General features: G+C 32.9%; 1 protein-coding gene across 27 annotated transcripts in view; it reads left to right on the top strand.

The window, feature by feature from the left end:
- The window catches only part of LOC126816055 (uncharacterized), a 62,541-nt gene that overhangs the window by 22,523 nt on the left and 17,652 nt on the right, over positions 1 to 22,366 (top strand). For 2 of the 27 annotated variants that reach the window (XM_050542177.2, XM_050542178.2), the window contains exon 4: positions 20,804 to 21,087. The exons of 2 other annotated variants lie outside the window; for them this stretch is intronic. In XM_050542177.2, coding sequence (XP_050398134.1) covers positions 20,804 to 21,081 — 278 coding nt within the window. In that variant the 3' untranslated portion in view covers positions 21,082 to 21,087. 23 more of the 27 variants (XR_007678206.2, XR_007678205.2, XR_007678199.2 and 20 more) reach the window with 23 other exon arrangements.

Genomic DNA, 22,366 nt, shown 5'->3' with positions numbered 1-22,366 from the left:
AGGTTTCTTCATCCTGCTATAAATGATTACAATAAGACTTGGAAATATCTCTTTCAATCTGTTCATTCTCAATCAAAATGGAAGAATATTTTAACAATTATTGAACTGTTATATACATTTCCCATTTCAAATGCTAAACTTGAAAGGTTGTTCTCACTGCTAAAAAGAACAAAAACGGATACCAGATGCTCTTTAGGGGAACATCGTCTTACAAACAATCTCAGGATACTTGCTGAAGGACCATCTCCCTGTGATCTTGATGTAAATCCAGTCTTTGACTTGTGGAGAAAGGCCAAAATAAGGAGACAAAATGAGAAAAACTAATTTAGATATTGTGACTATTGTTTCTAACACATCGGATTCAGATTCAGATTCTTAATCATTTACGACAACTCAAGAACAAGATGTCTATTCGTTATTTAACTCTGAATCTGAATCAGAGTTTTTAGGATTTAGTCCCCAGCCCCACCAAAGAGATTAATGACATTATTATACGAACTATAAAGTTGTATTGCAGGTTGTGAGTCACCAATTTATTTTATTAATATATATATATATATATATACCATAACAAAGATTAAACATAGTAAATTTCAACATTTTTTTGGTAAACTATACTTTATAAAGTATTTGTCAGGCTGAAAATCTGAAATGTCCGGCAGAATATCAGTCAGGCTGATCCTTAACAGTTATTTCAAGGCTTGGATTTTAATTGTCTGTAAATTCTGGTCAGTAAATAATAAAATTATTATTAATGTTGATATGGTATTCATAGATACATGTAATGTAATCAAGTTTGTGCCACACTACCGAAAAAGAAAGAAAGCAATAGCAAGTGAATGACAAATTTATCGAGTTTCTTTTGTTTTAATAGACAAAGAATTCCATTTGAAGTCAAAAAATATCCATCTATTACCTTAGAAGTTGCTATTTTTTAAAATTGTACATGTACCTTGTTTTGACAGTAAAATTGTATGGGGAAAAAACCTAAAAATTATCACTTATTAACAGGTGTTTAGGTCACTGGAGACACAAATTGCATTATCTAGAAAATACAACAGATAAGGTTTATTAGATCATTGTATGCAATAAAACAATACAAATTAATAACAAATAAGATGCAAGAAAAAGGAATAAGTATTTGATAATTATTTCTCTAATAAAGACTTGAATACACAAATAATTCTGTAGTTTACGTTTGATGAAAAAACTTATGCAGTTTTTAGTTGTCCAAGTTTATTGGATCTTTGTGTATTTATTATATAGGAAAAACCAAAACAATCCAATACTGAACTAAAATTCGATTGTCTAGAAAATACAAGTAGCCTATTTCTCTTTACTTTCAGAAATGCAAATATTTCAAGACCAAAGAAAAATTTTGAGTCTAGAAGAGAAAGTTGAACTGCTTAATATGTTTGATAGTGAATCATCTGCCACTAACATTATGGGAAATATCATACAGGATATACGTAGAAAATATGGAGTTGGGAGGACAAGTGTTTATAGATTTTTAAAAAATCGCGATTCTATTATGAAACAATACCAGGAAAAACTATCTAATCTTACAAAGTTCTGAGTTTTCAGCACATACTGATATTTACAAGCCAGCCCATTCCAGTAAAAATTTTGATATATTTTCAGATTTATTAACAGACCAAAGGAAAATTTTGAGTTTGGAACAAAAAGTTCAAATTTTAAATGATTTAGATAGTCATGGTGAAAGTAGCCAAACAAAAACATTAAAAATTCAAGATGTGTGCAGAAAATATGGAATAGGTCGAGCTACTGTGTATAGAATACTGAAAAAGAGAGATGAAATTATGAAGGAATATGACAGCGATCAAAATCAGTGAAAAAAATGTTTTAAATTTTGTTTATAAATGTATCTTAGTCTTACTTCTCAGTGCCTCAAGGGAATAATAATAAAACAGTGATTGTAATGATTTGAAATAAGTAATGCAACTGTATTGTACGGAATATTTACGTAGATACTTTCTTTGACAGTAGTTATATTAGTAAGCTTGAACTTAAAATGGAGTAGCTTCACAGTTTTATTTGGTGATATCCACTTGCAACAGACATTGTTGGGAATTATAATGTCAAAAGACATAATTTGAGCTGAGGAAATGTGTGCTAGATTTGTCGTATACAGATATTCTATGAAAGTTATTTCTACAATTTTTTTTATCTTGATAATTCTGTTTCACTGACATAGTCAGATGTATTTATCACCAACACATTTCACATTGGTTTTAAATAGAAATAACTAGATTCAAAGCAAAAGTTTAGTATTAACACATTTTTGTTTGAATTTCAGACAAAAACCTTTTGTTACAATATGTAACAGGCAGCCGAGCTCGTAAAGACCTTAGTTTAGAGGAGAAAATAAAATTGATTGATCAGTATGAAGAAAGTAGTTTGAAAACCACCGACAAAGTGCGATTATTAGCCGACCAGTTTGGCATTGGACAAAGTACAGTTTATTGTATTGTAAAACAAAAGACCAAATATAGGAATGAGTATTCAATCCAGAGATCCGTTTCGACAGCCGTTCCCCCAGTTGTTATAGAATGACAGATGTTTCATACATGGATTAGTGTTTACCATAAAATGCTGCCCTTGTGATCATTTAATATAGTGAAAAAACTGTGTTTAGATAAGTTTTGAAATTCAGCAGAAAGTGGACATCTATTAATTTTATTGCTTTCTTTGAATTTCAGACAGCACTCAGTGGATGATGTTAAAAGCTGCTAAAAGTCGTACAGAATTATCTTTGGAAGATAGGATTTGTTTAATCAATGACTTTGAAGCAAGTGATCAAAAAACTACGGATAAAGTGAAGTTATTGATGCAACAGTATCAAATATCAGAAAGAACTGTTTATCACATAATAAAAAATAGACTAAAATTGAAAGAAAAGTATGCAATGTTACAATAAATACAAGTTTAGGCTCTACCATATTTTCTTGACTATAGAACACTGTACTATTGTACTTGGGTTCAAACAGTTTCTAAACAAATCATATAGTATGTTATTGGGTTCTGTACACTATTGAAACATAACTTCGATCAGCGAAAGACTAGTGGGAAAATTATAGCGAGTTATCTTATATCTTGGGTCTTTTTAGAATAGTAAAGGTGTGCAGCATTTTTGTGTGGAGAATAATATATCTTTTTCTCAACTTAATAACAGATTTTGACATTCTTTATTACAGTGTTGATGTAGTTCTTGATTGAATATCGTGTTTTGCATTGTGAGCCCAGTTGATTTCTTTGTTTTTGAAGTTTTGAAATATAAGATGTTTTTGGTAAATTAAGATGTTTTGGCCATTATATATCCTTAGTTGTATAAGGTACTGACTTACATGTATCTTATGTCTGTGTGACATGAAGATGTAGTTAATTTGATTTGGACTGTGCATAAATACACAAGATTACCTTTTAAGTAAGCTTTATAATCTGAATTATTCAATGATATTTTGACCATTTAGTGTATTTATCTAAATACTAGGGTATTTTCAAGTGCCTATGTTTGGTTTCAGATATCTTTGCAACCCAGAAACATACAGAGCTTTCTGTTGAGGATAAAGTCAAATTAATAGAAGACAGAGAAAGCTTACCATCTCCAACCATTAGAGAATTAGCTCTGAAATATGATGTATCAGAAAGTACAGTGAAACGAATATTGCGTCGTAAAGATGAATACAGATCAATTCTTCAGACTAAAAAAAAATAATTCATATAGTAGTTCCTGTTGTTTGTTATATCTCGTCAGTTCTATCAGCACTTTTTAACTATATCAAAATAAAGTTGTCTCGTTTACCCTAGGGTGTGTCATCAGAAGTGTTGGATCTGATCTGAATAATATTCCCAAGACAACTATAGTATAAACGTGGATGTCATCAAATCACTATAATCTGAAATCATTTGTAGATAGGCTAACAAATGCACACTTTTTGTAAATATTACATAACTAGCAGTAGGTTGTTTCACAAAAATATATGTAATAGGCTTACGCTATCAACTATAATTGTACAAGTTTATATTAAACTATGGGGTCGGTTGTCTGAACAATATATTCTTAGATCATGACATAGAAACATACATGTATAAAAAAACAAAAATAATAATTGTTAATATTTGGTTTTCAGACTTGTTGACCACACAGAAGTATAAACAATTAACATTAAAGGAAAAAGTACAATTCATCACAGATAGAGAAGAGAACCCATCCACACCAGTTTCTGAGTGGTGTAGAAAATATGAAATATCAGAAAGCACAGTTTTTCGAATTTGGAAAAAGAAAGATGAAATTAAAGCACTGTTTAAATCAAAAGAAGTTAAAAAGTGATATTAAAATTAACATTTAAGTCAACATAATCTTTTGTTTAGTAACCTTAATAAGAAAAGTAATTAACTAGTTCTTGAATGTTATTATATAAGATCATCTGGCTGGGGTGGGAAACCTATTATATTGCAATTTTCCATGTTAAACAAAACCTGTCATTTCTAATTACAAATTTCCACACAATATAGGGACTAAATAATATCCAAAGATTTTGAATAAATGTTTACTGGTACAAATGTATATCATATACAGGCCTCGAAATGTTTAAAAACCGCGACAGGTAGCTTTTTCTTCATACCTGTCACTTCAGTAACTAACCTGTCACTCTCAGTTATCAAAGACCAATCACATGACACGTATCCATACATGTAGGTACACAAACACTCTTAAATTGTTTAGGTTTTTACCTACATTGCTCCATATAAATATCGTAATATGAAACGTTTTTATTTCTTTGACATCGGAATGCCTAAAAATTCTTGAAAGTCTGCAAAACTGCTTTGACTCAACGACTCAAAGATTTGTGCAATTCTATTATCTGTATCCACGTGAATTCTGCCAAGTATCGCCATTGAGGTGTAGAATTCAGATTCTTAAACATCCGTAATAAATTGAATATCAAAACACAAATCACACCTGTGCATGGCACCGTATTTACATGTACCGCGTGCGGAGGACAGGTAACACGCCCTGAAATTCCTTTCTCACATATCCTGTTTATATTTACGCTACAAATTCTAGTTATACATGGAATATTTTCCCGACCTAATTATTTGATTTTGTCCAATTTTATACCGTAATTGCTATAAATTATTCATAGCCTCTATGGAAATTGTTTTAAATGATTAAATACACCAGTCAATGAGCCATGTGCATTTCCATTCAAGCCACCACTGTATTTACTGTGGTGTCATTCCGGTAGAATTATTTGAGATGACTTAAGGGTGCGTTTTAATTTATTTAGGTATAATACTCTATAATGCTATAGTGTCAAGCAGATGAAAACCAGCGTAGATGGTGTGAATTTCATTGTTAATCATTATAAATTTGGCTACTTCCAAACTGTGTGAGTAACTGTATCCTCAATCTGATTAAAATACAGATCTATATTTCATTTCGTTTTTTTTTATACTTTCGTTGGTCTACACTACATGAAGATCTGACAAGTTGTACTATAAGGTTCTATCAGGGGTTGTACGAGGGGCTTTTGACCCTATGACGTCAATCATTGATTAATCAATCAGCGTTGGCATTTATGGCTTATCCCCCACTTCAACCAAAACATTGATAATATAACAACTTTTCCAGATCCTAGTGTAGTAAAGACAAGTAAAATGACATTTTGAACTATAAAAAAAAAACGAAACGAAATAAGACCAAGCGAAATGTAAAGAGTGCAAATGGTGGCTTTTTGCGGTATTTCCATGCTTAATTCTTGCATTTAGAAACGAATAATTAAATGTATGTGACGTGGACGTTGGTATTGTGTACTGAACAACAAGTAAAATTTAGTCCACCTGTCACAAGCGACAGGTAGTTTTACTTGCTATCTGTCAGACGTAAACATCGCATCTTGGCGACAAGTAGACAGGCGAACATTTCGAGCCATGATATAATTGCCAATAATAAACCATTATTACCCTCATATATACTCTTCAAAAAAAGTAGGGGATATTGAAATGCAAATATCTATGCAGGTTGTGATATGATAAATAGTCGTAGACACTTGACATGCTTTGAGAGTATGTTCACAGATGAAGAACTTATCGCCCCCAACAGAACCACTGAGCTGCATGTGCGACACGCAATAACGCCATACACGTGGGAGGGGATCATTGTCAAATTTGACACTTCAAGGAAGGGTTGATGAAAACTGCCGCGTGCTGGTTTATCTATCCATGTTTGCTTTCCTATCTGTTCTTGCATAAGATTTACTGTTTAGCATATCCTTGCTTTAGTGTGTTATGTTTAATTTGATCGGGAGACGTGTTTGTCAACGTCAACCGACAACAGTGCAAGAATTGGCAGTGGCACTGCAAGAGGAGTGGATCAGATTGCCCCAAATCATGATTGGACGGTTAATAAGGAGCATGCCACGAAGAATTGCTGAATGTCTGAGGATTGGTGAAGCAATTACTCATTATTACAAAAATCAAAAACGTCCATTTTCACTTTTGACGGTGTATCTCTTTGCGAGTGGAATGGGGCCGTCAGATAAGCCGCCCATATGAACTGTTTATGTTCATGTGTAGGCAATTGGCCTGTTAGTAACATACACTGGTTACATGTACCTCTAATAAAAACAGCAGTGCATTTCCGCAGTTTTGTATTGTTTCTGAATATCCCCTACTTTTTTGGAAGAGTATATATATTACCAAACAATATATCATACATGCAGGAAAAATTGGTGTCTTTTTAGTAAATTTATTTTTTGATGGTAGGTTATTTAGAAGATGACTGATTGTGTCAAATTTAAAAAAAAATTTTTTTTTTTTTTTCTTCATTTCTTGCCATCCACTCTTTGTTCTATATTGTTCAGATACTTGATAAAAGGTTTTTTTACCGGTAGTTCCCTCTTGATTAAAAAGAATGTGTTTGAAATATTAAGACATATGTACTGATGCAGTTGTCTTAAATACATGTAGTGCTAAATATTGTGTTTCTGTGATTTGAAGTTTTGTACATTGTAAATGAAATGGTTACTTTGTTTTAGAAGTTAAGTCTTTCTGGTTTTAAGTTAAGAATTTTTGATAGTGGATGCGGAACATATGTGTATTATGTCTGAATTATTTTTATGCAGCTGTAAATAATCTATGATTATTTTACAGATTTGTATCTTAACCAGAAGAAGGAAGTATCACTAGAGGATAAGATAAGAATAATAGAAGAACGGGAACAAAATCCATCTTCTACTGTGGTCTCTATTGCACAAAAATATGACATAAATAGAAGAACTGTTCACAGAATAATGAAGAGAAAACAGGAATATAAGGATTTATATGAGGAAAAATTAAAATTTGATCTGGCTAATAATTCATATACTCATAGTTCAATTATTTAGTTTAATCAACTACACACAAAACCATAACTATTTTATTGTTACCGATGCATTACCTGCCATATGTAATAACTATTGTCATAAATCGGTTGTGTAGAACATGGATTAAATTAGGCACTCTGCTGCGATATCGGAAATATGTTTTTGAAGGTAATAGGGCAAGAGAAATATTTGAATTTAACAGGTTATGTTTGAGTCATATTTACATGTTAAAATGTTGAGACCTCTTTATTCGACAATTCTGAAGGGGCTTAGCTCTTTAAATTTGTAATAATATCATGAATTTATACAATAATATAGTAATCTTGCAGCATATTGCTTTAGTACAAATTGTGTAGATTGAACAATATAATATTAATAATTTGTATCATATATCCTGTATATTGGCTTACTGTTTGCATTGCTTCAGTTTTCTGTGAAATTATAATATATGTGTCTGTATGATTTTATTATGAAACTTATGTGATTATTCATAATAGTATGTTACAATAATTGCTTGCATACAGTTATAGAAATAAAGTATCATTATTTTTCTAGATATTATTTTTAAAAAGTTACTGATTAAAATAATAGTATATATTAGGCAAAGAACCAGGTCAGATGGTTTATCCAGGCAGAGGATTACATTAGCACATGTTACAAAACATTAACATTGATAATAACAGCACTTACTAAGGTAAAATAACAAAAGAATGTTCATAGCAACACTATAGTTTTGTAGAGAAGCTGGGGGCTGATAAGAATCTGTTGTGTTTTTTTTTGGGGGGGGGGGGGGGGAGAGTGTATATGTATATGGTTTGGCCAAGAAAAAAAACAAGTATAATACAAAGTTGAATAATTCAAAAAATATTGTACCTGTATCATTGAAATTTCATATGATGAATGTTTGACCACTTCACTCCAAATTTCAGATCCACCGCACAGATACGGTAGTATTAATATAGTACAAGTTTTGAAAAAAATTTGCTGGACTGAGAAGTCACATTACACACACCTCAGTTTATATAAACGAATGGTCAATATGTTTTCCGTTTTGCTCATACGTACATGTAAGTGCCTTTTCCTCCCATATCGAATTTCTTGTTTCTTCTAAGCTTAATTATAACCATTTTGATTGAATTGTATCCTTCAGCTCATTTTCCGTAAACGGTTTCATGCATCCTTCTTAAATTTTTTCCTAGAAGACTATTCCTGATGGCACCCACTGGATTCAGGTCCAGAGAGTGCGGCAGCCACAGATCTATTTATTTTAGGTAGTTCCAAGTCTAGTTTGCCACCCCATCCTGCTGGAGTCAAAAAATTGTTCTGATAGAGCCTGCAGCAAATACATGTTGGTAATAATTCATTTTCAAGCAGAGCCATATAAGATTTCGAGTCAACATTCATTGTCTTATTAGCGATGAAGCAAATGTACATTTTGACCCAACAACTAACACCTGCAAACACAATAACCTTCTTAGATTTCTGGATGGAAAAAAATACTTAATTCTACCAGCAAGATGGAGGACATGAACTTGATTTGACGTTCTTTTAATACGGCTACATTGACTGAAATGTGGTCGTATATTGTCGCTACCTCGTCCGGTGGTCCTGCGTTACAATTGCTTGTGGAAGTGACCTTAAATTTATACAAATGATCAAGCCTATTGATTTTCAAGGATATCAGATTACTGCCAGTTTTATGGCCCTTGATAACTTCGAAAAATCTTGTGGAAGCTATAGACGGTAAAGTTTACACACCATGTTTAATGTCATGAGACAAAGAACCCTATTAATTTTCCAGGACTTCCAATAATTACTGCCAGAGTTATGGCCCTTGATCATGTTGAAAAATCTTGTGGACACTCTAGAAGCTAAAGTTAATACCGATTGACTTTGAATTTATACACAGTGTTTAAGGTTATGAGACGAAGAAGCCTTAGTGTATTGGAAATGTTTCATTACTGACAAAAGAAAATATATGCAACAACCCTTGATGATTGTCTGGACGACTTAGCTGCTGTGGGCTTATGTTTCTTTGCCTGGCAACAGATCTTTTAAAACTTTCATTGTGTAAACATTATTTGGGAGGTGGATCTGCAATTTGGAGTGAAATTGTCAAACATCCATCATATGGTACAACATGTGAAAGGTTAATGATATAGGTATAATACTTTTTGAATTATTCCACTTTAAATGGTGTACTCGTTTTTTCTGGCCCACCCGATATATAATATTGGAATGCAATACTAAAACTAACTTATGCTGTTATATAACAAATGGAGGGGGCCCTGCTGACTGAATTTTAATTATTTAAATTTCAGACATGTTCTCAGCCCAGAAATACAATGAGTTGTCACTGGAAGAGAAAGTGCAACTAATCAAGGACAGAGAGACTATGCCTCCACCTAAAATAGATGAACTAGCTATCAAATATAATGTTTCTTCTAGAACTGTTTCAAGAATATTAAAGAGAAAAGATGAATACCAGAACATGTTTCTTCAGAAAAAATGAAATTTAGTAGTTATGATAGATTTGGCTTGAAATTCCGATTTGGCTGAATTAGAACTCACATGTGCCATACATACCATGATTATATAATTAAAAAAACAAAGGATGAATGGTTGGACAAAAGAAAATATTACCTACACAGGCTGGCATTCAGCCACACTCACTCAAGGGCCACCTCCACATTGTCCATCACTATACATCTGTACAATTCTGCCACCCATATGAATTTCACCAAATAGAGTAAAAGTGTTAACTAAGGCGTTGCATATTCAACATTTGGAAAAAAAAAGAAGTTTGTTTTTGTTAAATAAAATGTGAAATTAGATTCCCTTGAAATTGTTTCTTCCATTATTTAGTGTCATTGAGTCATTGTCCACTGTATTATATCTTCATTCAAAATGCTGAATTGAGTATTATTGGGTTTTACTGACTAGAGTAGAAGTAGAAAATCTTGATTCATTACCTGCTGATGACTATGGTTTTATCATGAAGTTACATATATTCACTTGTGTTTCTGGTGATCTATGTGAGAAGCTTTCCATTATAGTGATCATAATGTGTGTAAAATAAAGTAGTGCTCTTGGAAAAACTTAATTGTTGTAGAAATTATGATATATAGGCTAATTGGCAATATTGATGTAGAGAGAAATTTTGTCATAAAAACTATCCAAAATAATATTTTGACACCAAAAGAAATGATTTGCTGGTTTATGGAAAAACTGGTTCATGTTCAGATTTTATAAACATACAAAAACATTTCTGTCTTGAGGATGTTTGCTGTTAACTAGTTGAATCCCGGTCATATTAGTAGAGAAGGTAATGTTTTCATTCTTACAGTGGTATCTCATTGCTTAATGTTGTTTAAGGTTAAACACAGGAAGAAGATCAACAGAAAAAAAAACTTTTGTAGAATTACATAAGTGTAGGCTACACTTACACTATGATCACTCCTTATCTTTGGATAATTGATTGTTGAAATAGAAATCAATAAAAGTTTATTGAAATAAAATTCAATGAAAGATTGACATATTGGTTTAAATTTCAGACTTCAGTATGAATAGCCGGTCATATAAGGAATTGTCTCTTGAGCAAAAGGTCAGCTTAATACTTGAATATGAGAAGATTCCTAAACCATCAACCTTAACCTTGGCTAAACAATATGGTATAGGTCGTAAAACAGTCTACAATATCATACATAGAAGAAGTTATTATTTATCCTTATATTCTAAAGAAAACACAAATTGAAGAGTGATCTATAGTGTAACTGTAAGTCAATGTTTACTTTATGTTGACCATTTAGTTTTCTGTATCATCTTTACTAGAAAATTTTGTAACAATTTAATTTAAAAACTAAACTATGCTATTAGATTAGAAAAGGAATATTTAGGTATTAAGATCTAAATGTATATTATGTGTGCAATGCAGTCTGGTTAATTAGAATGTAGAGATACATGTAGGCATGGAAGAAATCAAAATGGTACACAACATTGTTGGCAGACTGGCGGTTGTTGATTTGTATAGTTTATTATATATAAAAACTGATTATTTACTTGTCAAGTGTTTTAGCGGTGTCTTATTAAGTGTTTACTTATTTTCAGATCTCAATCTGCTTACACGACCCTACCAATTCAATTCCATATCACTCACTGAGAAAATCAAACTGATTGAAATGTTTGAACAAGTCCCTAAACCTTCAATAAAAGCTATCACAAGTAAATTTGGAGTTACAAGGCAAACAGTTTATAATATCATCAAGAGGAAAGACAAATATATGGAAGAATATGAGAAGAGCAGTACTTGATAAAATGTGTTTGAAATCCGGTGGTCATATTCTCTTGTTTGGATAGGAACTCAATTTAATTTAGTGCCAAGTGTGTAAGGAAAATGTTGGTTGTGGATATTACTAAGTGTTAATCATGGATGATGTTTATATTTATAGATTTGGCTACATGTACATTTTGTTAGTGAACATCTCAAAAACATGGATATTAGGTACAAATTTTCAAGTATCCGCATAAACTTCAATAATTTTCTTCAAATTTCAGATCAATTTCGACATGTACACAATAGAACAGAACTGTCCATAGAAGATAAAGTTAAAGTGATTGAAATGTTGGAGAGTGTTCCAAAACCTGCAATGAAAGAAGTTATTGCCAAATTTGGAATTGCGCGTAAAACAATATATAATATTTATAAGAGAAAAGAACACTATCTCACATTGTTAAAACAATCTGAACAGGGGTGGGCTATTGATTCCAGATTTTTTCCGGAGTCAACATCAAACTGATAGTTCTGTGAGTGCTCTGTACATAAAACATTCTTTTGTCAATTCCAGATAGTAATATTAAAACTATTGTTTGATTTCAGTTTTGTTAAACACACGTCAATATAAGGAATTACCATTGGAGGAAAAAGTAAGGTTGATAAAGGCATCAGAAAGGCAGCCTAAACCATCAGTTCGTCAATTATCAGAAGAATTTGATGTTCAAACTAAAACAGCTTATAATATCATTAAGAAAAAGGAAAAATATCTGGCTGAATATGAAAAAAGGAAGAAATTAATGGAATAAATCAGACTTGCTTAACTTGGTATGATGAAAATTGTGGATAGTGAAAATTTTTGTTTGTGGTGAATATTGAAAGTGAATCTCGAAAGTGTGTGTTGGCTTAACTGACCATAGGAATTTCTCTTTCTTATCTCTACTCCTTGTGGTGTGGTTTATTAACCTGACAGAAAGCAAGTATTGTTCACAATAGTAAAGTGAGCATGACCCGAAATTTATCTCATGCTGTGCCTACTTTATATTTTTCAGACTTGATTTCAACACGCGAATATAAGGAATTACCGTTAGAAGATAAAGTCCGACTAATCAAAGAATCTGAATCTGTTCCAAGACCATCCGCTAAGGAATTAGCAGTAAAGTATAATAGTAAAATTCACACGGTTTATAGTATTCTGCGTAAAAAAGACAAATATATAGCGGATTATGAGAAAAAGAAATGGTAGAATTATTATACTTTAACCCAGAAGAGTAGTTATTGTGCAGACTACCTAAAGTTATAGTTTTTCATGTGTAAAAAGTGTTTTGTTGATATTCATATATACACCTACTATTGTCACAACTACTTCTAGAGACAAAATTAGTACATTGCAGCTGGTAGGATCTTGTTTCTATTGTATTTTTTGTGACTAAAAAGTTGGATTAAACAGAACCTTTATTTCTATGTTACATTACTCATAATTATTTTGATTCATGTTATTCACAAGTCCAACATCATTTTAACTTTTACCACTCTAACATCAATTTAACCGTCCTGTCATCTCCTGTCCTGTCTATCCTATCCACATCAATTTTATCCTGTACTAGACCATCCTCTATCCTACACTATCCTATACGCATCGATTTATACTAGACTAGCATATCCTCTATCCTACAGTGTCTTATTCTATCCACATAAATTTTACCCTGTACTAGCCCATCCTCTATCCTACAGTGTCCTATACTATCCACATCAATTTTCCCCTGTATTAGCCCATCCTCTATCCTACACTATCCTATCCACATCAATTTTATCCTGTACTAACCCATCCTCTATCCTACACTATCCTATATGCATCGATTTATACTAGACTAGCATATCCTCTGTCCTACCAAATCCTATTACATCAATTTAACCGTCTTGTCATCCCCAGTCCTGTCGTTTACAGCTTATATGTACATTCGAATACATGGATTGGAAAGAACAATTACTTCAACAAAGATTACAGATCCATTCTCTTTTTTAAGTTAATAATAATTTACAATACTATATGAAAATGTTGATGACGCTCAATTGATATTTTGATAGGTTCTTAAAAAAAATTTATAAATTAAATGTAGAATTTAGTATGTAAATATGTTACTTGTAGTTCTATACTGTTTTATGTAAGAAAATTTTGTGGGGGTGAAATATAACTTTTATCTTGGGTAGGAAAATCTAAAATGAATCATAGTTTTAAGTAATATGCCATGTGAAGGATTGATGAATCCATTGCAAACTACAATATTGTAAAAGGTTTGTGTCAAAAAGGAATACATGTATAGTATATCAGTCCAAAAAGGGTTCAAATCTGTTCAGTAGATGTAGATGATATAAACAGGATATGGTTTAAAGCCAGCACCTGTAAACTTCACTTAATTCTTTGGTGGACCACTTTTTTATCTGATATCTGATTGAATTCAAACCAGGAAATGTTAAATAATAATTTTGATGTTTTATGCAAAATGCAAATGATGCACACAGACTTTTAAGCAAAATGTGAAAAATGCTATTTATGTGTTTTTCTTGGGATCCCAATTTGTATCTAAGCAAAAAGTGAGCCATAATTTGACATCTTTGATTTATTTTATTTAATATTTTATTTACCAGAATCTACATGTAATAATAATGGTAGTGTTCTGTCATTTTTGTACATAGACATTCTGATTTCAAATACATCTGTTCATCACTGTAAAGTACATAAACTTATTGTACAAATACATGTAAACTAAAAATATATATCTCAAGTTAGTAATAAATATGTCAAATTTTAAGAGGCTTTTCTTTTTGTTTAATTTCAGCACTTCTTACAACTCGTGATTATAAGGAGTTGCCTCTTGAAGATAAAGTTAAACTGATCAGAGCTTCTGAACAAATACCAAAACCATCAACTAAGGAACTAGCAGCTCAGTTTGATATTAAACTATGCACAGTTTATAAACTACTGAAAAAGAAACATCATTTTCTTCATATGTTTGAACAAAAACAAAAGAACACACAATCAAATTAGTATGTTGCAGTGGCACTTACAAATACACAAGTTTCAAAGGATTAAAATCATTTATTATATACCCCACGTGTAAAATTTACAATCAAAAATGGTATCATTCTCTTCATTGTGAATTAAGTTAGCACCAGTTTGAAGGAAATTTGATTAAAAACTTGGCTGAGTAAAGAAAAAGTTAATGACTCCTCCACCTACATGTCCCAGCATTAAATGATTTAAGACAGTTATTGTATTACTTAGTGGGGGTTTTTTTTTCAAAAAAAGAGTAAAGGTGTTGTGTCATATCTGGAAAATCTGTTTAAGAATTGTCTGATTTTTAGATTGCTTTTATCATAATTACAATTGGATTTGTATAAGGTGGTTTTATCATATGAAGGACATTCTAGTTATAAAGGGTTTCGACACTTTGGGTAAAAATGATTTTGGTTATGTAAAATTTGGCAGTGTTAAGTGTACTTTGTATATTGCATCGTCATCAAAGTTTGTGAACCCAAAACTGAGGAATGTGTTTTATCTTGTCTTTTCAGCACTATTAAACACACGCCAATATAAAGAACTACATCTAGAGGATAAAGTCAAGTTGATTCGGTTGACCGAACAAGAACCTAAACCAACTGTTCGAAAATTAGCTGAACAGTTTGGTGTTACTTCGCAAACTGTCTACAATATTTTGAAGAGAAAAGACAAATATTTACAGGATTGGGATCAGAAATCATCAGCATCATAGTCATCTTTGCGAAAATATCAATGTGTTCTATCATCTTTCAATGATGAACACTTCAGTTCATCAGATCTGACAATATTTTAGATTTATGTGTTCAGACCTAAGAGGAAAAAATATTTCGGATATCATCTTGAAATGATTTGTGAATCTTTAATTTCAGACTTGGTAATAAGTCGTCGTTATGTAGAACTCACCCTTGAAGAAAAGATAAAACTAATCGAAATATCAGAAGAAGAGCCAAAAATTTCAAGGAAAGAATTGGCTGCGAAATTCTGTTGTGCAGAAAGAACATTATACAATATACTACGATATAAAGAACATTATCGACAAAAATGGCAGAATAAACAGACTATGTGAATAGCAGTAATACATGTACACCATCCTTGTTTTTTTTCATTTAAGTCAACATCATTTTGTAACTTGTATTCGTCTTAGGAATCTTGCACATTTGTGATAGAACCTGACCTAATATGCTTTGTCCAGTTTGACAGAAATCTTGACAGTGTTTAGATTTTATGATATGCATCTTGTACATGTAACTTAATTGCATCCACACATTTTATCATGCATTATAGGAGAAAATATTTTTGAAACTATAGTTAAGAAATATCAGAATTAAGAGAGCATCAAATGGGTTGGGTTAATATTTGGTTTAAACATTAGTAGTGTACAGTAAAATGTATTAGAAAAAATTACATTAATACAATTTATCAATCTTAAAAAGATTTACATGGCATAAGCAATCTGTATTTACATAACCTCTGTATGAAAAAGTTGAATTAAACAGTGAAGATGATCATATAATAGACTGTCTGACTATTAAGATTCCTGCCTAACATCCTGTACATATGATATTTGTTTAAATCTTTACCGAACATTAACTCATTTATTTGATTTTCAGGGATGAACATCGGAAGGACAAATAATAAATTAACAGTGGAAGAAAAGGTTAAAGTGATCAATTTATTTCACAGCTCACCAAAAGTTACAATGAATAAGCTGGCTGTTATGTTTAGAGTAGCAGTGGGAACAATTTATAACATAATTAAACAAAAGGAAAAACATCTTGCTGAATATGAAAACTTACAACATTTATGATAGTGGTTCATTACAACATATGTTGATTTGTCAGATTATATTGCTTTATATAGTAGAATAAAATTCAGTTTAGTTTAGTTTATGAATTTGTTAAATTTGGTAAAATCAAAAACATGAGTCTCCTATTGTTAGTTTAATACATACTCGGTTGAATCTCATATTGTTTTATAGGAATCATACATACTTTCATTGTAGATATGGCTCTGCATAAAAAATATAGTTGAAGTCCTTTCCATGGGAATCTGATGACAGTATTTTTATGTCTTCATTAATAAGACAACCATATAAAGTCATAATTGTTTGTGTTTCTGATTGATTAGATACCTGACACATGCATTTGGTTTCCTTTACGGGGAGCCAAGGTGGCTAACTGAATAAGACGCTGGCTCACTAGCCTGGAGGTTGTGGGTTTGCTCCCTGTGTTAGCTGTGAAAGTTCATCGGGATTTTCCAGCGTTGTTTCCCCTTGTCAGTGGTGCAGGACAGGGGGTCTGACAAGGACAGCTGTATAGTTGTTCATATGGGATGAAAAACCAAGGTCCTGTGTACACATTGGCGTGCACATAAAAGATCCCTTAGCAGTTGAAATTCAATATTAAGAGTAGAATGTATCGCCGCTGTCAGGCAAAATTCCCTCATAGCACATTGTATGGTGTAGGTTGTCTTCATTAGCCCAGTTGGAGCAGAACAGTAGGACCTTAAACACCATTTCATTTCATTTTATTTTGGATTTCTTTTACCATATAGAACTTGATGTGGGGGGGCCTTAAGATACACATGAAAATGAAATGACTTTTCTACAGTTTTGGATAAAGCTCAACTTGTTTTTTTGTAAGCACTGAATTAGTTATACACATGAAAAATGCGAGTGTGACCAGGCACCAGTTAAAACAGTTTTGATACTTACTGTCTTTCGGTCTGGAAATGTCCACCTGATAAGTCTCAATTTTATTGCAAACAAATAAAAATATTGAACTTAATCACCCATACCCTTGTTGAAGAAGAAAATGGGTTTATTTCTTAAAAGCAAGAAAAAGTAATGTGCATATTTTTAGAACATATTTTAAATGTTTAAATATATATCTAGCTTATGAAGTGTGGGACATACCTCTCTTTAATGTTTAGTGATGTGTCTTATTAATAAATTTTGAATGACTTTGAGTAGATTGGTTTTGTGTATTTCTTTACTGGTTTGTTAATGTCTTGGTCATATATATATATATATATATATTTGGATTCTATTGTGGTTAGATTATTTTAGTAGAAAATGTATGTATAGGAAATATTTGACTCTTTAATAAACCATTCACATCTTTCTTATTTGTTAAATTTCAGGAATTTTTTCAACACGTTCTTTTAAGGTGTTGACTGTTGAAGAAAAGTATGAGGTGATAACATTATTTGAAGGTCATCCTAAACCAACAATGAAAGAATTGGCAGTTAAGTTTGGTGTGGCAATAGGCACAATACACAACATAATTAAGCAAAAACACAAGCATATAGAGCAGTACAAGGGAATAGCAGGGAAAATGTCAAAATGTTAGAAATACCTCAATATTTTTGATTCATCTGAAGGCTCTCGAGTAGTTTCTAGTATATCCCTTAAGTATTCATTATTGGAAGATGCTCCAAGTAGTCTGTGTGTAACATAATCTTAAGGAAGCCGACAAGATGGGTATATTTATGAGAATTCGGGGTGGGGAATGTTGTTGGTTTCAAGTTTTGGTTGTGAACCGGTTGTATATCAAAGCTTCTGCAACTGATGTTGATAAGTAGATCTTTAGAAATCGCGTACAGAAGTGTTGTAACAAATAATTGTTCATATTTTATTGTCTGTTTGTTCATCAGTATTTTACAAAATAATCCCCGATTCTCAAACCACAAGTTTGGGCTAGCAACCAAGACGGCAGCTGTGCCCATGCTGGTGCCGAGTGGATCCAGTCTTTAGGGTAGGGTGTACTTTTGGAGAAAAGCTAGCAAGAGTTGGATGGGTATTTACAAGTCCGGGGAAGCTCCAGTGCTCTAATAAACCATCACTGTTTTTAGATGTCAGACAGGAGTACAGTTTCAGTGTTCACAAACAAAGCGTGTTAAGTTCATCCCTGAATGGAATAATCAAATCGGAAAATAGCAAAAGCAATTAAACAAAATAACTAATTGCGCTAAACACATTGTATCAAAACAGGACAGAGAAGAGGAGGCGCGGGCCACTTTTGAATACAGAGACAAATCTATGTCGACAAAATTAAGAATGAATATTGAAGTGCACCGGACTCCAGGTGGCATACCAGAATACAAACAACTAACGCAACATCAGTACGCATATCACAACAAAACCAAAGAAAGAAACGGTTGTTATGCCTAACTGTAATATTTATTTCGTTCCAATCTTTTAGTTCTAGAAAGTAATCTGTCACAAAACCAAAGAAAGAAACGAGTGTTATGTCTAACTGTAATATTGATTTCTGTCCTTTCTTTTTGTTTTAAAAAGTAATCTGTGGCACATTTTAGAACACTGCAAATAAAAATGTGACACTTGAAACTAGCACGTGGACCATCTGAAATCCACAGTTTTAATCTGATGTTGATGGAACAATGTTGGTGACACGGGGACTTGTTTGTATTTGTAGAATGTTGGTGATGATTTATTGATTTCAGTAGTTTAAACATAATACATGTAATTCAGTTTCCTGAGAAATAAAACCGGTGGAATAATTTCTTGGTTAAAGCAAGCAGCATAACGCCATGCTCTGATATGATCTTATCAGAGACTTAAATGTGATCGCTAATTCATTCTGCCTTTTTCCGACGAGGTGCATAGGCGTACGGACTCGATGACCGTTGGGGGGGGGGGGGTAGAACCCGTGATGCCCAAAAACATTTCGGGATAAGGACCCCTCCACAAGAAATTTTGGAAAATTTGACGTCCCAAACGCGTTTTCCTGCTAATCCAGCACGTGGATATAGCAACTTCAAAGTGGTCTAGTATAACTTAAATTAGGTATCTTCGTTACCGAAATCCCACTCAAGGCCGGCCTGAATTCCAGCCATCAAATCAGACTGTTGCACCTGCATTCACAAATAATAGTCGATACCCGAAATTGTCGCACAAAGTAGAGTAACTCCAGACGAAATGTTTTAATCCATAGTCAATTCAGTACAAATTCGTGGTATTCTATTAAAATAAAAGTAAAATTGGTGTTTTATTAGATTTCGGGGCCCATTATTTTGCCAACTAGATGAAATAATAATTTTTGTTTTCACTTTACCCGTCTGGCCGAAAAGTCAGAGTGCCCGAAAGTTAGGGGGACATCTGCCCCCCTCCCCCCGGGTCGTACGTCTATGACGAGGTGAATAATATGACCTTGCAGTTTGTGTAGGAACAGGAATTAGGCTATCAAGTAAATTGACGAATTCATCCTGGAATCTTGAATTTAATTTATCCCAAGGCGGTGACATAATGGTTATGGATGATGTGGACACCCCCCCCCCCCCTTCAATACTTAGGACAACTCGGGCCTTGAATAGATTAACAGCTTCCATGATCTGTACCAAACAACTCGTTAATTTTGAGTTTTTGACTAGGTTCATCCGCATTTAAATGTTCAAATATATAACTAAAAAAAAATATATTATCCGTTAAAGGAAGTTTGTAAGCTTCAATATATGCCGCAATTATTGGTGTCTGCATTGGAGTAGGAATATACAATGATTTTGTAATAAATAAAAGATGCACCTCTAATATGATATCAGTATTTAAAAATACGGTTCTTGACATAATAATACCTATTCACTTTCAAAAAGTTCTGGAGTTCTGTATTTTGAGCTAGTTCAATAACAGTCGGGAAATAAGTCATATCCGTTGGTCGGAATCACGATCATCGAGTCGCGTTATTTCTTTCCAATTTTTCTGTATTTTCCAGATTATTCATGAGATGGCTCATTTGTGAACTTCTATGGTCCTATTTTGGAAGACATCTCGGACAAACCACCATGGTTCCATATTGGTCCATTTCAGGACAATATATGTTGTACATTACAATGAAGTATCCAACGTGAAAGCATTCAAAACATCGAATGATCTACATTTTGTAGTCATTAGGGGGTACGGGATTCATGAATTAAAGTTTAGGATCTTATAGTACAAACATCATCTAAGTATATGGTAATGGTGGTGCCAAAACCGATCCATATATGTTTGTGAATGTAGAGTTAATATGAGAATTAGTATTTTCAGAAAATACTACTACAGTGATGATTTTGATTCGTATATTCCAGGAACATCTTTCCCTGCAAGAGTTTATAGACGAGAATTAGCTGTAGCTATACGTGTTGCTGTTGACAGTTTAGACATAGATTGGCAAGACCCCCCGTCCCTTTCAATGCTAACTCAACCACAAAAAGCTACATTCTTTAAGAGTCTTCTTGAATATGATCCCAAACTTAATGATCAGAGAAATATAGCGTGGGTGAAACTTGGTGAACATCTCTCTAATAGACGTCAGTATCTCAACAATAAAAGAACAGGCAAAATCGGGTATAAGAAGATCCAATAGACTAAAGTAATTACCAATTTTAGTATTAAAGTGTGTTCCACTGGATTTTTTTATTGGGCGTTGAATACAGGTCTATTAATAATGTTCCATTAGATTTAAAATTTGCACTTTCACAAAAGTTATTCCATGGATAGTCAACCTTACATCTTGTGGTTTTAGTTTAGAAATGGTTCCACTACTGATGTCTTCCGTCTTGCTCCAGACACAGTAGCGAATCGTTCTAAGGACTTCTTTGAGCACGTTAACTGAACCCAAACTGTACTTCACATATCTTAAAAGTTACTGGCCTATGACTCCCTTAATTTCAAATTAAACTGACATCACACTGTTCTGCACATATCTAAACATCAATCTGATTAAAATAAAGATCTATATTTCGTTTCGTTTTTTTTAAAATACTTTCGATGGCCAACACTACACGAAGATTTGACAAGTTATAGTGGGAGTTCACGACAGGGGTCAAACGAACGTCTTTTGACCCTATGACGTCAGACATTGATTAATCAATAAGCGTTGACGTTTCTAGTGGTTTACTCACAGTTCCGTGCATCAAAAGGCCAATAACTCGTAACAGACCGTTTCATTGGCTAATCCCTCACATCACCCAGAACACGTCAATGATAACAACACTTCCAGATCCTAGTGTAGTAAAGACAAGTGAAACGAAATAGGATCTGTGTTTTAATCAGATTGATCTAAACACATAATAAACCAATTCCCATTGAATTAAAGGTGAAACTTAACACATAAATTCATAAATTTATTAAAATCCAGCGGCTACGCGATATTTCAGTCTTTTTTAAAATAGCCTCCGAACCAGAATTAGAACACGCACGTGATTTTACGTCACCTCGAACGTTTACAAAAAGTGAAATGAAATAGGGTTTAACGCCTTACTGTTCTCTTCCGACTGGGCTAATGAAGGCGGACATACGCCATACAGTGTGCTAGATAGGAAAAATATTGCCCGGACAACGGCGCTACGGCCTACTCTTATATCGAATTCCAACTGTTGAGGGATCGATTACGTGCACGCTAATGTGTATAAGGAAGGAAAATAGTTAATATTGTGAGCTAATCAACAAGCACCGATGTCATCCCTTTCGGATATTCACAGCTGACCAGTTTGCTGTAAGACATTCATATTACTTCTGTGAAACAGATTGCTACACATCCTAAACTTGGGCTGCCTGTCTACAGCTAGCCCCGCCTGAGAATGTTCTCTAAGCGAATTAACCGACATTTTAATTCCTACATCGAAGATTTTAGTCGAAAACACTGAGTA

Source organism: Patella vulgata, chromosome 3, assembly GCF_932274485.2.
Source record: "Patella vulgata chromosome 3, xgPatVulg1.2, whole genome shotgun sequence".
Taxonomy (NCBI): domain Eukaryota; kingdom Metazoa; phylum Mollusca; class Gastropoda; family Patellidae; genus Patella; species Patella vulgata.
This window is presented reverse-complemented; position numbering and strand designations above follow the sequence as displayed.